General features: G+C 44.1%; 1 protein-coding gene across 3 annotated transcripts in view; it reads left to right on the top strand.

Annotated features, from left to right (window-relative positions):
• LOC115141434 (receptor-type tyrosine-protein phosphatase U) overlaps positions 1 to 21,606 on the top strand; it is a 272,604-nt gene that overhangs the window by 122,237 nt on the left and 128,761 nt on the right. For all 3 annotated transcript variants that reach the window (XM_065000165.1, XM_029680301.2, XM_029680299.2), the window contains exon 5: positions 8,944 to 9,059. In XM_065000165.1, the coding sequence (XP_064856237.1) occupies positions 8,944 to 9,059 (116 nt within the window). The remainder of the gene's footprint in view (positions 1 to 8,943; positions 9,060 to 21,606) is intronic.

The following is a 21,606-nucleotide window of genomic DNA, read 5'->3' as shown; positions in this document are numbered from 1 at the left end:
GTTTCTCATCACTCAGTTGAATGCGATGAAGATATCTGGTAGCTTTTCCACAATCCAACTTGTGCCTGGAAAAAATGGACTGGTACTCAGCTATGAGCTGGATGAGTTTCTTCTTACCAGCAGGAGTCACGTGACAGGAGTCGACGTCAGTATCAGTCACACCTAAGTCACGTAAGACCCCAGGACTGCTTGAACTGTCAGGTCCGTCAGTATTGTGAAGTCAGATGGAACCGTCATCAGTCAGAGTAAAGTTATCTTGGCAGTCAGTGAGTATGTTAGCTGTTCTCTGCACTTGCGGCTGAAAAGCTGCTCTGCAGCTCAGAAACTCCCAAAGGCCTCGTCTTCAACCCACCACAACCAACCAAGACTACCTCTGTAGGAATCAATGATGGACTTTTCAACACTCCTGCATGCAACAGTTCAGGTAAGACCCTAGAGCTCAAGGTACAAGCCATGGACCAACTGTCAAGCATAGTTCTCACTTCCACTCCTCCTCCTATTAACACCTTTGCATAGAATAAATCATCATATGGGGAAAGTCTCTGTGTGTTCTGCATTATGATACTCTTCTCAGTCTCCATTTCATCACAAACACTTTTATATACAGACTCCAAATCAACAGCTCTCACCGATGGGGACTCTACAAAAGGCCCAACACTCTCCCTTTCTACATGCAGGCCTACTAGTTTTCCGGCAGCTGAGCAGTGATTACTGTAGGGACTCCACAAGCTGTGCTCAGAGCTGCGGCCTTGGGGCACTGAGAGTGTGTGTGGCCAGCTGCATGGCAGAGGTGATTGGCCCTGCAGTGAAAGTAAGTATTGTGTCCTGCATGCCCACATACTTCACATGGCCCATTAGACCTCAATTAGCTCCTATTCCCTTTTTGGAACTGACAGTTAGACTGTTGTGGCCCCTGCTCCAGCACATGCTCCAGCATTGCAAGGAAACGTTCCAATGGCTCAGCTGAGCCCTGAATAGCCTGGGCTGAGGAAGGCAACACATTAGGTGATTCCATGTAGGGCCTCACAGCAGGCATGTTGAGTGGCATGACAGCACCAACTTCCTGCTTCATTGTTGCGATGGCTGAGGTCACCTTAGAAAAGTGAGAGTACCTCCGCTCCCTCCTGTATTCATCCAACCTCTCATGGACATCTGCAGCGGTCCACTGCTGTAATGGCGTGCACGTTTCAGCATTAGGGCAATGTCTAATGAACATGACTGTGAGCTCACGAGATGGGTCTTCAACACTTTTCTTCTGTCTCCTTAGATAATCTTCAGCAACCTCCATAGCCCTGTTTAGTCTGAGTCAGTAGTCGAATGGTTGTTCATCAGTCAGAGGTAATATGTCATAATAGTCAGCGAGGGGCATACTTGAAAAAGCAGTGTCACTAAAATGTTGTTTCAATATGTCAAAGATGGGACTTGGGCCTTTAAATAAACAACAGAGAGATTGCTGCGTATGCCCATTTTAACAACATCGCGGGCCCATCCCATAATCCTACCCATAACCTCATCTGCTTGGTCCATCACAGACACGCCCCTCTTACGCATTGTGGCAAAGAAGGGGGTCGAGTGATAAATGGCAGATATGTGAGAGCAGAACTAATAAACGGGCCCTGCCCGATCACTAAAATGGCCACCTCTGTCAGAACTACAGATCACAAAATGGCCGACCGCCAAAACTACAAGTCCCAGAAGCAAGGGAACCCTCAGAAGGTGGAGCCGACCCACAGATAAAGGGTCAAGAAAAATCAGGAAGGGAGAGAGAGAGCTGGAAGGATCTATGAACAATAGAGAAAGAGACAATAGAGATTGGCTGGATTTACCGTGTATGAGCTGGATTGTTTTGGACTTACCTGTTGGCGTTTGGACCTGGACCTACCGAGAACCCGATTCGTGTACCGAACCCTGCTATCCTTGACCTCGCCTACGGCCTGGGTGGACCAGGACGGAGAAACAAACACTGTCCTGTTCGAAAGAACTCTCATTCTTGGGTGATTTGGTGACAGTTTACCACTTAATTTGTGACAAACGCTCCTAACCTTGAAGAGGTTTGCCACAGCATGTAAACCCAGACCATTTCCTCCCAATCATGCACTGTGCACTTTCAGAGCCAACCCCCCTAAAGTACACCGGCTACCTATCAGACTTCAATACCAGGTTCAGGCCCGACACATCCATACCGTTAGAGCTGCGTGCATTCCCCATAACATTCCCCAAAATCAAAAGTAACAGTCAGTATCTGGTGTGGCCACCAGCTGCATTAAGTACGGCAGTGCATCTCCTCCTCATGGACTGCACCAGATTTGCCAGTTCATGCTGTGAGACTCTTCTACCAAGGAACCAGCAAGTTCCCAGACATTTCTGGGGGGAATGGCCCTAGGCCTCACACTCCGATCCAACAGGTCCCAGACGTGCTCAATGGGATTGAGATCCGGGCTCTTCACTGGCCATGGCAGAACACTGACATTCCTGTCTTGCAGGAAATCACGCACAGAACGAGCAGTATGGCTGATGGCATTGTCATACTGGAAGGTCATGTCAGGATGAGCCTGCAGGGAGGGTGGAGGATGTCTTCCCTGTAACGCACAGCGTTGAGATTGCCTGCAATGACAACAAGCTCTGTTCGATGATGCTGTGACACACCGCCTCAGACCATGATGGACCCTCCACCTCCAAATCGATCCCGCTCCAAAGTAAAGGCCTCGGTGTAACGCTCATTCCTTCGACAGTAAAAGCATATCCGACCATCCCCCCTGGTGAGACCAAACCACCACCCGTCAGCAAAGAGCACTTTTTGCCAGTTCTGTCTGGTCCAGTGATGGTGGGTTTTAGCCCATAGGCAACGTTTTTGCTGGTGATGTCTAGTGAGGATCTACGTTCCTGGTGTAACTCGGGCAGTTGTTGTTGCCATCCTGTACCTGTCCCGCAGGTGTGGTGTTCGGATGTACCGATCCTGTGCAGGTGTTGTTACACGTGGTCTGCCACTGTGAGGACGATCAGTTGTCCATCCTGTCTTCCTGTAATGCTGTCTTAGGCATCTCACAGTATGGACATTGCAATTTATTGCCCTGGCCACATCTGCAGTCCTCATGCCTCCTTGCAGCATGCCTAAGGCACGTTCACGCAGATGAGCAGGGACCCTGGACATCTTTCTTTTGGTGTTTTTCAGAGTCAGTAGTAAGGCCTCTTTAGTGTCCTAAGTTTTCATAACTGTGACCTAAGTTGCGTACCATCTGTAATCTGTTAGTGTCTTACCGACCGTTCCACACGTGCATGTTCATGAATTGTTTATGGTTCGCCATAAACTGCACCAGCAACGTCTTATTTGACTCTCGAACGACAAACACGGTGATGTTCTGAGATGGAAATCTATGATGATACGATCCAGGAGAACGGTCATGGCACTACTATAACAGTACTCTTCTTGCGTTGTGTGCAATCAATCATCGACACAAACTCCAACTTGTGGCACTAGTCATGGAGATTTATTCTGACAGAAACAGCACAAAATTGCATGTCATTTAATGCACGGCTCACCATCCAACTCTGCACTCATGCACGCTGGTCTGGTGCTTGTTCACTGGGACGATTCTAACTGAAACATCCTCCCTCGTAAGCAAGCCACGTAATCCAGCCAATAAGATGCCATGTTGAGTTGGTGAAGGCAAGACAAAACTAAAACCAAAAACCCTTTGGCTTAACAATGAAGTGGCAAGGGGAGTCACCAATATAACCCTGTTACTCAAGGACAACACACAGGTCCATCATCTTTCCATAGTATGATTTTTTGTGTGCACTGAACTCAAGCTTACAGACAACGTCAAATGTGATATAGCGAAGCACCTGAGTGAGTTGGGTGCGCAATTATGCAGGTACTTTCCCGAAGCGGATAACACAAACAACTGGATTCGTTATCCCTTTCATGCCCTGCCTCTAGTCCACTTACCTATTTCAGAACAAGAGAGCCTCATTGAAATTGCAACAAGCGGTTCTGTAAAAATTGAATTTAATCAGAAGCCACTGCCAGATTTCTGGATTGGGCTGCGCTCAGAGTATCCTGCCTTGGCAAATCTCGCTGTTAAGACACTTAACGCCCTTTGCAACCACGTACTTACAGTATGTGAGAGTGTATTCTCAGCCCTCACTAGCATAAAAACTAAATACAGGCACAGTCTGTGTGTGGAAAATGATTTAAGACTGAAACTCTCCAATACAACCCAACATTGCACCGTTATGTGTATCCTTTCAAGCACAGCCTTCTCGTTAACCTGTGGTGAGTTATTCACAATTTGTGATGAACAAATAAGGTTTTATATGTAAGATGGTTAAAAAAGAGAAAAAATATGAATTATTATGTTATTATTTGTGCCCTGGTCCTATAAGACCTCTGTCACTTCCTACGAGCCGGGTTGTGACAAACTCGCACTCATTCTTATGTTTAAGAAATGTACCGTATACTGTGTGTGTGGTGTGTGTGGCAGGCTTACAATGATGGCAAAAAACAACATTTGAGAGTGCGCTGAACCTGGTGCTAGAAGGGGTACGCAGTTGGAGGTTGAATGTTTGAAGGGGTACAGGACTATAACAAGTTTGGGAACCACTTCTCTAGGAGAAGACCTGTGGTGGTTTGTTCACTTGGTGGTTTTTCACTGCATGCACAGTGTACCTTGGATAACACAGGCTTAGTGTGCTGTCAGTCCTAGAGGAGTAGAACATTCCTGGGAAAAGCAGTAATGACAGTGGCTAACATGCCTGAGCTTTTAAACCCTGGACAAAGCTTCTCTCTCCCTGTGGCTTGTTTGCCCCCCTACATACTGTACTGCTGGTCAAAAGTGATCTGCCAGCTCACTAATTTGGAATTCAGGTAACACCTTTAGTGTAGTTACATTTACGTGACTCTATTATAAGTGACTTGAGCGTGAGGTGAGGATATACTCTGGGCTTTTTTCCCCTTGTCATGAGGGTTTCGGAACGGTGTAATTGGAGGATCAGTTATAGTTCAAAGAAGGAAGTCAGTCAACTGAAATAAATAAATTTGGCCCTAATCTATTAATTTCACATATCTGGGCAGGGGTGAAGACGTGGGTGGGCCTGGGAGGTTATAGGCCCACCCTCTTAGGAGCCAGGTCCACCCACTGGGGAGACAGGCCCAGCCAATCAAAATGAGTTTTTCCCCACAAAAGGGCATTATTACAGACAGAAATACTCCTCAGCAACCCCCCGGTTGGATACACTGTCAAACTCTCTACGTTGGAGACGGCTTATGGAATAGAAACATTCAATTCTCTAGCAACAGCTCTGTTAGACATTCCTGCAGTCAGCATGCCAATTGCACACTCCCTCAAAACTTGAGACATCTGTGGCATTGTATTGTGTGACAAAACTGCACATTTTAGAGTGGCCTTTTATTGTCCCCAGCACAAGGTACACCTGTGTAATGATCATGCTGTTTAATCAGCTTCTTGATATGTCACACCTGTCAGGTGGATGGATTCTCTTGGCAAGGGAGAAATGCTCACTAACAGGGATGTAAACAAATTTGAGAAAAAGCTTTTTGTGCATATGGAACATTTCTGGGATCTTTTATTTTAGTTAATTGCAAATGTTGCCAACACTTTACATGTTACATCTATATTTTTGTACAGTAGAGTTTCTACTGTATGGTTTTATAGACACCACATGCCATGGAGACAGGAAGGGATTTAAATCAGAGATGCTGACTATGTCCCTGCCAAGCCACCCAGTGGTTCCCTGCGTCTCCCATGGAGAGCAGATGGTATTTTCTACACCCCCCCCAGTGCTACCATTAAATAATTAAGACTGTCATCAGGACCTGGGCACAATACTGTCTACGGTGGCACACGGCCAGCCTGCACCATTTGTCACAGGGAAAGGAGACAAAAGTGAAGTGAAAAAAGTCTAAGGAAGGAATATGAAGGGAAAAAAACTAAGATAAGCCATCAAGCTCCTTCCTTCTTGCAAATTCTGGTTGAGACTGCTAAGCAGGCTTGACATTTATGTTGTAGTCTCCATAGTCCTAGTCTTTGACTCTGAAACCAGTGTTGCAGTCAAATTAAATATTTATCATGGTAAAGAGTCCCCGGGATGTGATCTGACACATTTATACTACCAAGTTCTTTAGTCAACAGAAGGACCTGTTTTTTTTTATGACATTAGTTTTTGTGTTTGTTTATGCTGGCTCATACCTACGATGAATTATGAATTAACCTTAGACGGGGGAGTCGTCTATGGGAAACATGACCACCTGTGGACTACAAATGCACGGGGCATCTTCGCCTCTCCCCCTGCCTATTCACACAACGTAGATCAACAAATTCTCTCTCTCTGCCAGAAAGCAACAGTGTAATGAAACACTGAACATGGAAGAGCAGGACTTGAAACATTCGCCTCTCTCATTTTGATTTCACTACTACTCCACCTCTACAGTAACGTCTCCTGTCTGTCAATCACTTTGATTGACAGGTTGGGTTGTCCTCCATTTTGTGGCCTGTGCTGGAGGCTCTAACCCAGTGGTTAGGCTCTGCGGGAAGTCCGTCTCACAGAGCTGTGGAGGAGCAGGAGAGCTCCAGTGTTAATCACAGTGTAGCTGGGTGGGAGTTCTGCTGCATCACCCACACTCTGACTCACCTCGGAGCTTGTCCTTATTAAAAGAGTGCTGTTTGTTCTTCATCAGTGTCGTGACGTTGTATTAGTTCATGTGACGACTGTTGTTCATCGAATGATTAAAAGTTTCTAATTGCGTGATTAACTGAATCAAGCAATTATTAACTCATTAACCTGGGGCCCCATGGGAACACTAGTTTTTATTGAATTGCTATTTCCCCAAAATACTCAAAGAATATCAGAATATCGATTTTACAACAGCCGCTAATTAACTAGTTACCTCTACAATCTCGTTCTGAACGTCGTATAGTCCGTGAATCTCCACGGACCCGGGTCTCACCAATGAGTTCGTACCACTCTAATCTTAGTTGAATATTTATTTACTAAAAAGCTAAAATGATGATAAGATACACATAGACAAAACACATTAGGCTATTGATTAAAACTTAGTATAACGGGCCAACACACTATGGCGCGTGTTGTGCAAAATGGGGTAACACGCTCTCTCAAAGAGAGAGAGAAAAAAGAAAGTACACGAGAGATATACATTTGGGTGAATTTGTCAGCTATGGTATTTTAACCCTAGACTTGCCCCAAACTGCCGCTCTTATAGGTCAGAATATAATGATGTAATTACGTGGGGAAGGTCTCCGAGGATTCTCTGCGTGCACCGTTCAGCTGCTCGATGACACACTTCTCTGGCGCACCTCTCTGATCGTCCTCCCGATGTCAGTGTCCTTTTGGCTTAGGAGTCTGTTCCCTCACCCTTGCTCTGGAAGGTGTCTTCTGAGGACAGACAGCTCTGTAGCTCAGAGCTCACAGCGTTGGAATGAAACAATGTAGATACCACGACTTGAATTCACCCGCTTAGACACAGCTACTCATCTGTAGCTTGGGTAGAAAAATATTTATTTGTCTTCAAACTTGCGTTGCGTTTTGGGTTCGTTGACTTTTTAGACCTTGGCTGCAGCTTGGGTCACGTAGTCTTCTCTGTAAATTCTTTACTCACAGATTTTATACCCTTGGGTCAGAAGTGGGCGTAACCGCCTTTAGAGCAATTCTCTGGGCGTACCAAGTTAAGAGCAAGGTCTAGGTTTTTCTCAAACCAATTCTAGACAACTAACTTAACATTTCATCGTTACCAAAACATTCCCTTTGATTTGGACATTTTCCACACAACGTACAATGTATAAACATCAAACATATACTAGGAAAACTCTTCACGTTACAATGTTTTCGTAATAACGTCATCTATTAACCTTTAATAACAAAACAAAAATGACATACATTTTCATATTCCATCTATCGTCATGACCACCATTGTGGCTGACTAAAACCATTGTTCCAAAGTCCCTTTATTTCATGTTTAATGTTCTGAAGCTGGTTCTCCATAGTAACAGGACAAAGGAATGTGTCTGTGGCCTGAGATTTACCAGGGGTGTGAGGGGTCATAAAACCCCCACATCTTCAGACTCCTCGATCTCTCCTCCTCTGGGTTGGGAGATAATCTGTAGGGTTGTGGTCTCCTGTAACCTGACCTGATCAGGACAGTCATGACATCAGCAACAATGTTCTTGAGCCTGATTTCTCTGGGGTCTGGGGATCTGGCTAAAGGATGTTCACCTAACTTCCATTGATGCCCGTGTTATGACGTATCGCCACGGTGAAAGGTTGTTGAGAATATTAGCCTCCAGCAATTAATTTCTAGGTTGTGTATTGGATGACTTCTCTTTATGGGTTTATTGTAGCACAATAAAGGGAGATAACAAGCAATATGTCAATGAGTCAACCAGCGGTGAGATCCTTCATGGGAGAAAATTAGTGTCTGATTCTTGTCTAATTAAACATAAAAGTTTGAATTACGTTGTTGTATAATGTGAAAAGCTGTTCTTTCACAGTCACACACATCTCACACTGGTAATGAAGCTGATCAAAGGCTGATTTATGAAATTTTACTGCAGCTCTTTAGAAATCACATAATGTAGTATTTTATTTTTTATTTATCTAGGCAAGTCAGTTAAGACAAATTCTTATTTTACAATGACAGCCTACCCCGGCCAAACTCTCCCCTAACCAGGACAATGCTGGGCCAATTGTGCACCGCCCTATGGGACTCCTGATCACAGCCGGTTGTGATACAGCCCGGGATAGAACCAGGGTCTGTAGTGACGCCTCTAGCACTGAAATGCAGTGCCTTAGACCGCTGCGCCACCCGGGAGCCTTAGTATAGCTGAAAATCCTGGCTGGCATTGTGATTGGCTGTCTGTCATGGCACAGCAGTCCTTTGATTTCTACTCTCTCATTCTGTTCCTACAGATAAGGCGCCCCACTTCTCCCGGCTGGGGGATGAGGAGGTCAACGCTGGGCAGAATGCCACCTTCCAGTGTGTGGCATCGGGCCGGGCATCGGAAGCTGAGAAGTTCCTACTGGAGGTCAGTGGGGATTTGGAGGGCACATCTGTAGTATTTATTTTCTTTCAAATACTTTTGAGAGTTTGATTGAGCCTGTCTGGAGTGCCAGGCAGGTGGGTTTGCACTTTTGCGTTCATTTTCAACTATTACATTAGTTCCATTGAGCCAGGCAAGCTTGATCAAGCGCAGCTGAAGTATTTCAAAGAAACCAAATATTATTTGAATGCAGGTCTCTTTGGGAATACCATCACTTTTGAGTTCTACTTGAAGTGTGTTTGTGGTCATGCCATTAAAGAGGGAAACTTGAAACGATGGGTGAGTGTCTTTGAATTACAGTTGAAGTCGAAAGTTTACATACTCTTCAGTTGGAGCCATTAAAACTCGTTTTTCAACCACTCCACAAATTTCTTGTTAACAGACTATAGTATTGGCAAGTCGTTTAGGACATCTACTTTGTGCATGATACAAGTAATTTTTCCAACAATTGTTTACAGACAGATCATTTCACTTATAATTCACTGTATCACAATTTCAATGGGTCAGAAGTTTACATACATTAAAGTTGACTGTGCCTTTAAACAGCTTGGAAAATTCCAGAAAATTATGTCATGGCTTTAGAAGCTTCTGATCGGCTAATTTACATCATTTGAATCAATTGGAGGTGTACCTGTGAATGTATTTCAAGGCCCAGCTTCAAACTCAGTGCCTCTTTCCATCATGGGAAAATCAAAATAAATCAGCCAAGACCTCAGCATTTTATTGACCTCCACAAGTCTGGTTCATCCTTGGGAGCAATTTATAAATGCCTGAAGGTACCATGTTCATCTGTACAAACAGTAGTACGTAAGTATAAACACCATGGGACATGCAGCCATCATACCGCTCAGAAAGAAGAGCGTTGTTTCCTAGAGATAAATGTACTTTGGTGCGAAAAGTGCAAATCAATCTCAGAACAACAGCAAAGGACATTGTGAAGATGCTGGAGGAAACAGGTACAAAATTATCTTTATCCACAGTATAAAGTCCTATATCGACATAACCTGAAAGGCCGCTCAGCAAGGAAGAAGCAACTGATCCAAAACCACAATAAAAAAGCTGGACTATGGTTTGCAACTGCACATGGGGACAAAGATCATACTTTTTGGAGAAATGTCCTCTGAACTATTTGGCAATAATGACCATCATTATGTTTGGAGGAAAAACTGGAGGCTTGCAAGCCGAAGAACACCGTCCCAACCGTGAAGCATGGGGGTGGCAGCATCATGTTGTGGGGGTGCTTTGCTGCAGGAGGGACTGGTGCACTTCACAAAATAGATGGCATCATTAGGTAGGAAAATTATGTGAATATATTGAAGCAACATCTCAAGACAATAGTCGGGAAGTTAAAGCTTGGTGGCAAATGGGTCTTCCAAAAGGACAATGACCGCAAGCATACTTCCAAAGTTGTGGCAAAATGGCTTAAGGACAACAAAGCCAAGGTATTGGAGTGGCCATCACAAATCCCTGACCTCAATCAGTTACACCAGCTCTGTCAGGAGGAATGGGCCAAAAAAATAGAAAGTTGGGGGTAGAACTGAAAAGTGTGTGCGAGCAAGGAGGCCTACAAACCTGACTCAGTTACACCAGCTCTGTCAGGAGGAATGGGCCAAAATTCACCCAACTTATTGTGGGAAGCTTGTGGAAGGCTACCCAAAATGTTTGACCCAAGTTAAACAATTTAAAGCAATGCTACCAAATACTAATTGAGTGTATGTAAACTTACCCACTGGGAATGTGAATAAATAAATAAATAAAGCTGATATAAATACTTCTCAATACTATTATTCTGACATTTCACATTCTTAAAATAAAGTGGTGATCCTAACTGACCTAAAACAGGGAATCTTTACTTGGATTAAATGTCAGGAGTTGTGAAACACCTTAGCCAAGTACATTTAAATTCAGTTTATGTAAACTTCTGACTTCAACTGTATAAACATGCTTGTGTTAGTATTCAAATTCAGCAGAGCATTGGGGAGAGTTTTAATGCTACGCTCCAGCCTTGAAGACTCTCCAGCCCAGCACCTTTGAAAATCCAGTTTGCTCATGAAATCACAGTGCTCTGCTTTCTTCACAGCCTTCTTCCTTTATCCAAATAGAGGGCTCTGTTTTTAATATCCCCTTTTCCCACTTGTATGCTTTATTCATGCAAATTCAATCCCTCTGAAGGTCAGGAAGGCCACTGCATTGTATGTCTGAGTGAATAACATTCATTGGTTTTAAAAACCTCACATATGAAGGCCTGATGGAAGGCCTGATGATAGTCTTTTGTTTTACAGCCTCTGTCTCTCACAGCAATTACCACACATCCACGACTCTTACCACCACCTCTTACAGTATGTGTTACTTACACCATGCAAGCCTTGAGACACAGTGCACATCATCGTCTTCAACTTTGAGACCCTGTCCTTCCTTCAACGTTCAAAAACTCTAACATCCAAGTGAGAGTGATATCAGACAAACCATTTTGTCACATCACAAGGACATATACCTCCAGTAGGGAGCTGTCATAACAGCACTAACATTCGCAATAACAAAAGTCCTCAAGGCTCTTCGAAGCCTGCCTTCCCCAAACAGCATGAGGAGATACATGTCTGTGTGTCACGGCTACCATTTTAGATGAGGTTGCTTCCCCTTCATGTTGTTTTCGTTTGATTGTTGCATCTGCTGTGAGTACCAGCTGCGACCTAGACTCACCATGCCAACTCCTGCAGATAATTAAACAGATAATTTTGATTAGTTTTCTTAATACGCTCCAGCCTTGATTGTTTACATAATCCTTCTCAGGCTTATTTGATTAACCCGATTTCCCTAATATCCTTTAGTGGAGGCAGAAAAAACTAAACATATAAAATAAGTAAGTCATGAGCAGTGGCCACTGAAGTCTATGATTGAGTGTTTGGTTTGGTATGACCACCAGACCAGACTGGTTGTCACTGTTTGACCCTCATCAGAGTTTGTTTACTTGTGACAGCTGGGGCTTGTGGCTTTCGAGAGCAAACATGTCCACCGTGGCTTTGGACAGCACAAATACTTTTTATTTTACCTTTATTTAACTAGGCAAGTCAGTTAGAACGAATTGTTATTTACAATGATGGACAACGCTGGGCCAATTGTGCGCCGCCCTATGGGACTCCCAATCACGGCCGGATGTGATGCTGCCTGGATTCGAACCAGGTGCTGCAGTGACGCCTCTTGCACTGAGATGCAGTGTCTCAGACCACTGTACCACTCGGGAACCCCACATGATGAGTTATCCAAACAAACAGAGAAGGGGCCTAGCTCATCCCACTTGCTTCCCAGAGGACCCCGGGCCTACATGCTCTCTGAGACTGATTCTGTTTACTCACCAGCTGTTTTTCAATTAAAAAGAAAGAGAGAGTGTAACGATCTGAGTGTAGTGGGTGAGAAGTCAGGCGCAGGAAGCAGAGAGTTCAGGGGAGTGCTATTTTAATGCACAAAGAAACGGCGAACATAAGCCAACCCCACGAAAACACAGGGCGTAATGAACAAACAAACGCCCCAAACAGGGGGACTTAAACTGTCCAGGAAAAACCACAAAAATGGGAAAACACGAAACCCATAGACGTGCACACAAGTACACCAAACAGACGGTCACAATAATTAATCCCGCACAAGGAACCAGGCGGGGCCGGCTGACTAATAAAGCCTCACTACTATATTACCTAACTCAAAACAGGTGCACTCAATAAACACATAAGGAGGGGGAGGAAATAATCAGTGGCAGCTAGTAGGCTGGTGACGACGACCGCCAATCGCCACCCGAACGGGAAGGGAAGCGTCCTTCGGTCGGAGTCGTGACAGAGAGAGGAATGTGTTGATAGGCAAGCCTGCTATTTCACACACTGGGAAAGGCCTTGGCCTAAACGTTAGCTTAATGTTAGGCTCAAAGTTGCCTGTTATTGAGACTATAGGCTTGAAGGATACTTGTGGTGATAATGGAATACAACATTGTGAGAAATGCCTTGGAGGGTTCAGTGGGATACCTCCTTTCATTCAACAACATCTCTAGTGCAGCTTTCTTTCCCAGCACCGGTAATCTCTTTTGTTTTTGTTATTTTTTCTCATGCGCCCGCTCTACATTTGTCATGCCCACTCTTTCTCTGTGATATATTCTGGCTTTGAAGAGCACTGGTGTCAGAGTCATTTTCTCTGTTTCGTTTCCTTTTGCCCTGTACCAAAACATGAAAGCTTACACCCTGCTATTCATCTGCAAGACTCCACATTAGAGTGGCTAAAGGGTGAAACATTAAGCCCATCAGGCATGCACTTATAGCTACTCATGTGGATTTAAATGTATTTGCTCAATAGTGTTTTGTATGACTGTGTGAGTGCTGGGTGTTGATAACACCCTATATTGCTACAGTACGGACACAAAAGAGGACTGACTACCGGCACCTGCACTGAATTAACTAATGGCCCTCATAACCAACATTGCTCTCATAGTCATTATTATCTTGACAAGATTTCATTTGTTTGTATTAGAAGGTTCCTGATTGTCATTGTACATGTTTAAGTCAGAGGGGTGACTCCTGCCATTTTAATTGCGTGCTGCTGGACAATCATCCTTTTTAATCACTCAACTTAAATGGCCTGGATAGCAATAATTGAAACATATTAGGTTATTATGTTGTTAGCTGAGTGTCATGGCTCCACCAAGGGAACAATAATCTTACTATGCAGCCTGCCTCAAATATTGCACTCTGTTTAGCTGGTTTAAGAAGATGTTGTGGATGAACAAATGTTGTGGATGTTGTTTCAAAGCCTAACACAAAGAAATGGACAGCACTTTTAAGGTGAGGATTAATTCAAAACACCCATATGCATATTAGAGCTTATGCGTACGCATAGGCCTATATACACTGAGTATACCAACCATTAGGAACATGGGCATGAACTCTACAAGGTGTCGAAAGCATTCCACAGGAATGCTGGATCATGTTGACTCCAATGTTTCCCACAGTTGTGTCAAGTTGGCTGGATGTCCTTTGGGTGGTGGACCATTCTTGATATCCACGGGAAACTGTTGATCTTGAAAGCCCAGCAGCATTGCAGTTCTTAACACAAAACAGTGAGCCTGGCACCTACTACCATACCCTGTTCAAAGGCACTTAAATATTTTGTCTTGCCCATTCATTCACCCTCTGAATAGCACACATACACAATCGATGTCTCAATTGTCTCAAGGCTTAAAAATCTTTCTTTAACCTGTCTCCTCCCCTTCATCTATGCTGATTGAATTGGATTTAACAAGTGACATCTATAAGAGATCATAGCTTTCACCTGGATTCATCTGGTCAGTATATGTCATGGAACGATCAATGTTTTATAGACTTACTGTACGAGCCCAATCTCCCCCCAAAAAGCCTGAATTAAAATAATGATTGTGTCATTATACAATACATCACCTAATAGCCTATTGCATATTACGCACGGCAGAAAAACATAATTGGTCTAGCCGATACACCAAAATTAAACGAATTCTAGTAATCGCCTTTGAGTGTGAACTGTATTATTATGCATACTGGATGGACTGGTTACCTTATGCTACACTCCAAACGTTCTATCCATGAGTCTGGGAGAGAATATAATATAGGCCAAGGCGATGCTGTTGGTTCATTGATTGTGCAGGGGGGCTTACAAAGTTAACCTACAATTATAGTGAATTTATATTTGATTTTGAATAGCCTAGTATTAGGGCATTTTTTATATATTTTATAATTAATAGGCTGACACATTACCTTTAGCTACAGAATATCGCACCACTGTGCATTTCCATCTTCTCTCTCTCCTTTCTAGAGTGGTCAGAGAGAGGTGCTGTCAAGAATGTAATAAAATATATATTGTTGTGAAAACATGTTCCTGACCAGATTTCACTTGGTTACCCAAATTAAGCACTGTCTGGCTGCAGGAACAGGGTTGGAGAGCCCATGGTATACAGTTTGGGTGGAATATCACCTGTTGCGCAGAAAGGCTGCATGCTCCTCAAATCGGTGCATGGAATTAAATACTACTTCCGGCACAGAGATGGCCGCCTCGCTTCGCGTTCCTAGGAAAATATGCAGTTTTTTGTTTTTTTACGTGTTATTTCTTACATTACTACCCCAGGTCATCTTAGGTTTCATTACATACAGTCGAGAAGAACTACTGAATATAAGATCAGCGTCAACTCACCATCAGTACGACCAAGAATATGTTTTTCGCGACGCGGATCCTGTGTTCTGCCTTACAAACAGGACAACGGAATGGATCGCATGCAGCGACCCAAAAAAACGACTCCGAAAAAGAGGGAAACGAGGCGGTCTTCTGGTCAGACTCCGGAGACGGGTACACCGTGCACCACTCCCTAGCATTCTTCTTGCCAATGTCCAGTCTCTTGACAACAAGGTTGATGAAATCCGAGCAAGGGTAGCATTCCAGAGGGACATCAGAGACTGTAACGTTCTGTGCTTCACGGAAACATGGCTCACTGGAGAGACGCTATCCGAAGCGGTGCAGCCAACGGGTTTCTCCACGCATCGCGCCGACAGAAACAAACACCTTTCTGGTAAGAAGAGGGGCGGGGGCGTATGCCTTATGGCTAACGAGACATGGTGTGATGAAAGAAACATACAGGAACTCAAATCCTTCTGTTCACCTGATTTAGAATTCCTCACAATCAAATGTAGACCGCATTATCTACCAAGAGAATTCTCTTCGATTATAATCACAGCCGTATATATCCCCCCCCCCAAGCAGACACATCGATGGCTCTGAACGAACTTTATTTAACTCTTTGCAAACTGGAAACCATTTATCCGGAGGCTGCATTCATTGTAGCTGGGGATTTTAACAAGGCTAATCTGAAAACAAGACTCCCTAAATTTGATCAGCATATCGATTGCGCTACTAGGGGTGGAAAAACCTTGGATCATTGTTACTCTAACTTCCGCGAGGTATATAAGGCCCTGCCCCGCCCCCCTTTCGGAAAAGCTGACCACGACTCCATTTTGTTGATCCCTGCCTACAGACAGAAACTAAAACAAGAGGCTCCCACGCTGAGGTCTGTCCAACGCTGGTCCGACCAAGCTGACTCCACACTCCAAGACTGCTTCCATCACGTGGACTGGGATATGTTTCGTATTGCGTCAGATAACAACATTGACGAATACGCTGATTCGGTGTGCGAGTTCATTAGAACGTGCGTTGAAGATGTCGTTCCCATAGCAACGATTAAAACATTCCCTAACCAGAAACCGTGGATTGATGGCAGCATTCGCGTGAAACTGAAAGCGCGAACCACTGCTTTTAATCAGGGCAAGGTGTCTGGTAACATGACCGAATACAAACAGTGCAGCTATTCCCTCCGCAAGGCTATCAAACAAGCTATGCGTCAGTACAGAGACAAAGTAGAATCTCAATTCAACGGCTCAGACACAAGAGGCATGTGGCAGGATCTACAGTCAATCACGGACTACAGGAAGAAATCCAGCCCAGTCACGGACCAGGATGTCTTGCTCCCAGGCAGACTAAATAACTTTTTTGCCCGCTTTGAGGACAATACAGTGCCACTGACACGGCCTGCAACGAAAACATGCGGTCTCTCCTTCAGTGCAGCCGAGGTGAGTAAGACATTTAAACGTGTTAACCCTCGCAGGGCTGCAGGCCCAGACGGCATCCCCAGCCGCGCCCTCAGAGCATGCGCAGACCAGCTGGCCGGTGTGTTTACGGACATATTCAATCAATCCCTATACCAGTCTGCTGTTCCCACATGCTTCAAGAGGGCCACCATTGTTCCTGTTCCCAAGAAAGCTAAGGTAACTGAGCTAAACGACTACCGCCCCGTAGCACTCACTTCCGTCATCATGAAGTGCTTTGAGAGACTAGTCAAGGACCATATCACCTCCACCCTACCTGACACCCTAGACCCACTCCAATTTGCTTACCGCCCAAATAGGTCCACAGACGATGCAATCTCAACCACACTGCACACTTCCCTAACCCATCTGGACAAGAGGAATACCTATGTGAGAATGCTGTTCATCGACTACAGCTCGGCATTCAACACCTTAGTACCCTCCAAGCTCGTCATCAAGCTCGAGACCCTGGGTCTCGACCCCGCCCTGTGCAACTGGGTACTGGATTTCCTGACGGGCCGCCCCCAGGTGGTGAGGGTAGGCAACAACATCTCCTCCCCGCTGATCCTCAACACTGGGGCCCCACAAGGGTGCGTTCTGAGCCCTCTCCTGTACTCCCTGTTCACCCACGACTGCGTGGCCACGCACGCCTCCAACTCAATCATCAAGTTTGCGGACGACACAACAGTGGTAGGCTTGATTACCAACAACGACGAGACGGCCTACAGGGAGGAGGTGAGGGCCCTCGGAGTGTGGTGTCAGGAAAATAACCTCACACTCAACGTCAACAAAAGTAAGGAGATGATTGTGGACTTCAGGAAACAGCAGAGGGAACACCCCCCTATCCACATCGATGGAACAGTAGTGGAGAGGGTAGCAAGTTTTAAGTTCCTCGGCATACACATCACAGACAAACTGAATTGGTCCACTCACACAGACAGCATCGTGAAGAAGGCGCAGCAGCGCCTCTTCAACCTCAGGAGGCTGAAGAAATTCGGCTTGTCACCAAAAGCACTCACAAACTTCTACAGATGCACAATCGAGAGCATCCTGGCGGGCTGTATCACCGCCTGGTACGGCAACTGCTCCGCCCTCAACCGTAAGGCTCTCCAGAGGGTAGTGAGGTCTGCACAACGCATTACCGGGGGCAAACTACCTGCCCTCCAGGACACCTACACCACCCGATGTTACAGGAAGGCCATAAAGATCATCAAGGACATCAACCACCCGAGCCACTGCCTGTTCACCCCGCTATCATCCAGAAGGCGAGGTCAGTACAGGTGCATCAAAGCTTGGACCGAGAGACTAAAAAACAGCTTCTATCTCAAGGCCATCAGACTGTTAAACAGCCACCACTAACATTGAGTGGCTGCTGCCAACACACTGACACTGACTCAACTCCAGCCACTTTAATAATGGGAATTGATGGGAAATGATGTAAATATATCACTAGCCACTTTAAACAATGCTACCTTATATAATGTTACTTACCCTACATTATTCATCTCATATGCATACGTATATACTGTACTCTATATCATCGACTGCATCCTTATGTAATACATGTATCACTAGCCACTTTAACTATGCCACTTTGTTTACATACTCATCTCATATGTATATTCTGTACTCGATGCCATCTACTGTATCTTGCCTATTCTGCTCTGTACCATCACTCATTCATATATCCTTATGTACATATTCTTTATCCCCTTACACTGTGTATAAGACAGTAGTTTAGGAATTGTTAGTTAGATTACTTGTTGGTTATTACTGCATTGTCGGAACTAGAAGCATAAGCATTTCGCTACACTCGCATTAACATCTGCTAACCATGTGTATGTGACAAATAAAATTTGATTCGAATACGTGTTATTATACTGAACAAAAATATAAATGCAACCATTTCAAAGATTTTACTGAGCTACAGTTCATATAAGGAAATCTGTCAATTGAAAATAAATGAATTAGGCCCTAATCTCTGGATTTCACATGACTGGGAATACAAATATGCATCTGTTAGCCACAGATACCTTAAAAAAAGGTAGGTGCGTGGATCAGAAAACCAGTCAGTATCTTTAATGACCACCATTTGCCTCATGAGGCACAACACATCTCCTTCGCATAGAGTTGATCAGGCGGTTGATTGTGACCTGTGGAATGTTGTCCCACTCCTGTTCAATGGCTGTGCGAAGTTGCTTGATATTGGTGGGAACTAGAACACACTGTCGTACACGTTGATCCAGAGCATACCCAAACATGCTCAATGGGTGACATGTCTGGTGAGTATGCAGACCATGAAAGAACATGAACATTTTCAGTTTCCAGGAATTGTGTACAGATCCTTGCGACATGGGGCCGTGTAATGTCATGCTGAAACATGAGGTGATGGCGGCGGATGAATGGCACGACAATGGGACTAAGGATCTCATCACGGTATCTCTGTGCATTCAAATTGCCATAGATGAGATAAAATTGTCGTTGTCCATGGTTTATGTTCGTTGTCCATAGCATAACCCCATCGCCACCATGAGGCACTCTGTTCACAATGTTGACATCAGCAAACTGCTCTGCCAAACTCGCTGTCTGCCATCTGCCCAGTACAGTTGAATCTGTGAAGAGCCCACTTCTCGATTAGTCGATTACGATGCCGAACAGCAGTCAGGTCAAGATCCTGAGGGCGATGAGCATGCAGATGAGCTTCCCTGAGACGGTTTCTGACAGTTTGTGTAGAAATTCAGATGTGGATGCCCTGGGCTGGCGTGGTTACACGTGGTCTGCAGTTGTTAGGCTAGTTGGACTTACTGCCAAATTCTCTAAAACGACAATAGAGGTGGCTTATGATAGAGAAATCAACGTTAAATTCTCTGGCAACAGCTCTGGTAGACATTCCTGCTGTCAGCATGCCAATTGCATGTTCCCTCAAAACTTGAGACATCACTGGACATCACTGACAAAACTGTCGGAACTAGAAGTATAAGCATTTCGCTACACTCGCATTAACTTCTCTGGGATATGTGGAACGGTAGCGTCCCACCTCGCCAACAGCCAGTGAAATTGCAGGGCGCCAAATTCAAAACAACAGAAATCTCATAATTAAAATTCCTTAACTAGTTGCTCCTACCCTCTACTTTTTTGAACATTTTGTTAAAAATCGCGCAACATTTCAGCGCCCTGCTACTCATGCCAGGAATATAGTACGTTCGTATGGTTAGAATGTGTGTATAGGAAACCCTCGGACGTTTTTAAAACTGGTTAAATCACGACTGTGGCTATTACATAACGTGCGTTACATCGGAAAGCGCAGGAAAACCTGATCACAGAAAATGGAAATAAATATCCTTGCGCCACTTCCAGCAATTGTTAACAGTGAGCCGAATTAGATAAGACCGAGCATTCAACTCCCACAGCATCCCCTTGTAGTCGAGTATCTTGTGAATTTAATCCTCTTTGATTCTTGGTTGAACCGAAAGAGGGGCACGACGTACCTCCGGTCTCCGCCCAGATCATTCCGGAAGAGCTCTCTCCTGAAATTTTTTCCAAGACGACAGCTAATGATAAGTACATCGCCTACGGATGAATTTTATCGCTTATTAACGTTTACTAATACCTAAAGTAGCATTACAAACGTATTTCGAAGTGTTTTGTGAAAGTTTATCGTCTACTTTTTGAATTTTAAAAAATGACGTTACGTTGTGAAATCGCTGTTTTTTTCGTTTATCACACAGTCTACATATAACGATATCTTGGCTTTATATGGCCCGATTTAATCGAAATAAAGACCCAATAGTGTTTATGGGACATCTAGGAGTGCCAACAAAGAAGATGGTGAAAGGTAATGACTGTTTTCCATTTTATTGTGCGGTTTGTGTAACGCCGAAATGCTAATTATTTTGTTTACGTCCCCTGCTGTGCTTTTCTGTTGTAGTGTATTGGTGCATGCTATCAGATAATAGCTTCTCATGCTGTCGCCGAAAAGCATTTTAAAAATCTGACTTGTTGCCTGGATTCACAACGAGTGTAGCTTTAATTTGATACCCTGCATGTGTATTTTAATGAACTTTTGAGTTTTAACTAATACTATTAGCATTTAGCGTAGCACATTTGCATTTCCAGAGCTCTAGTTGGGACGCAAGCGTCCCAGGTAGAGGTAAGAGGTTAAACATAGAAGTATTTTACACCATTGTAAAGATAAACTTCTTGTAAATCCAGCCACAGTCTCCAATTTCAAATAGGCTTTATGGCGAAAGCACCCCAAATGATTATGTTAGGTCAACACCTAGTCACAGAAAACCATACACCCATTTTCCAGCCAAGGAGAGGGCTCACAAAAATCAGAAATAGCGATTAAATTAATCACTAACCTTTGATGATCTTCATCAGATGGCACTCACAGGACTTCATGTTACACAATAAATGTGTGTTTTGTTCGATAAAGTTAATCTTTATGTCCAAAAACCTCATTTGAAATTGGTGTGTTATGATCAGAAATGCATTGTCTCAAGCAAACATCCGGTGAAAGTGCAGAGAGTCACATCAAATTACAGAAATACTCATAATAAACATTGATAAAAGATATACAAGTGTTATACATGGAAATATAGATGAACTTCTCCTTAATGCAACCGCTGTGTCAGATTTCAAAATGGCTTTACGGCGAAAGCACACCTTGCTATTATGTTAGGTCAGTGCTAGTCATAGAAAAACATCCAGCCTTTTTCCAAAGAAGAAGAGGTGTCAGAAAAGTCAGAAAGAGCATTATAAATATTCACTTACCTTTGATGACCTTGATCGGAATGCTCAGGAACAGGAGCACCTCATGAAGATGGATTACTGGGCTGAACACACTAACAACAAGTGGCTATTTGGACATAAATGTTGAACTTTATGGA

This window comes from Oncorhynchus nerka, linkage group LG14, assembly GCF_034236695.1.
Source record: "Oncorhynchus nerka isolate Pitt River linkage group LG14, Oner_Uvic_2.0, whole genome shotgun sequence".
NCBI classification, from domain to species: domain Eukaryota; kingdom Metazoa; phylum Chordata; class Actinopteri; order Salmoniformes; family Salmonidae; genus Oncorhynchus; species Oncorhynchus nerka.
This window is presented reverse-complemented; position numbering and strand designations above follow the sequence as displayed.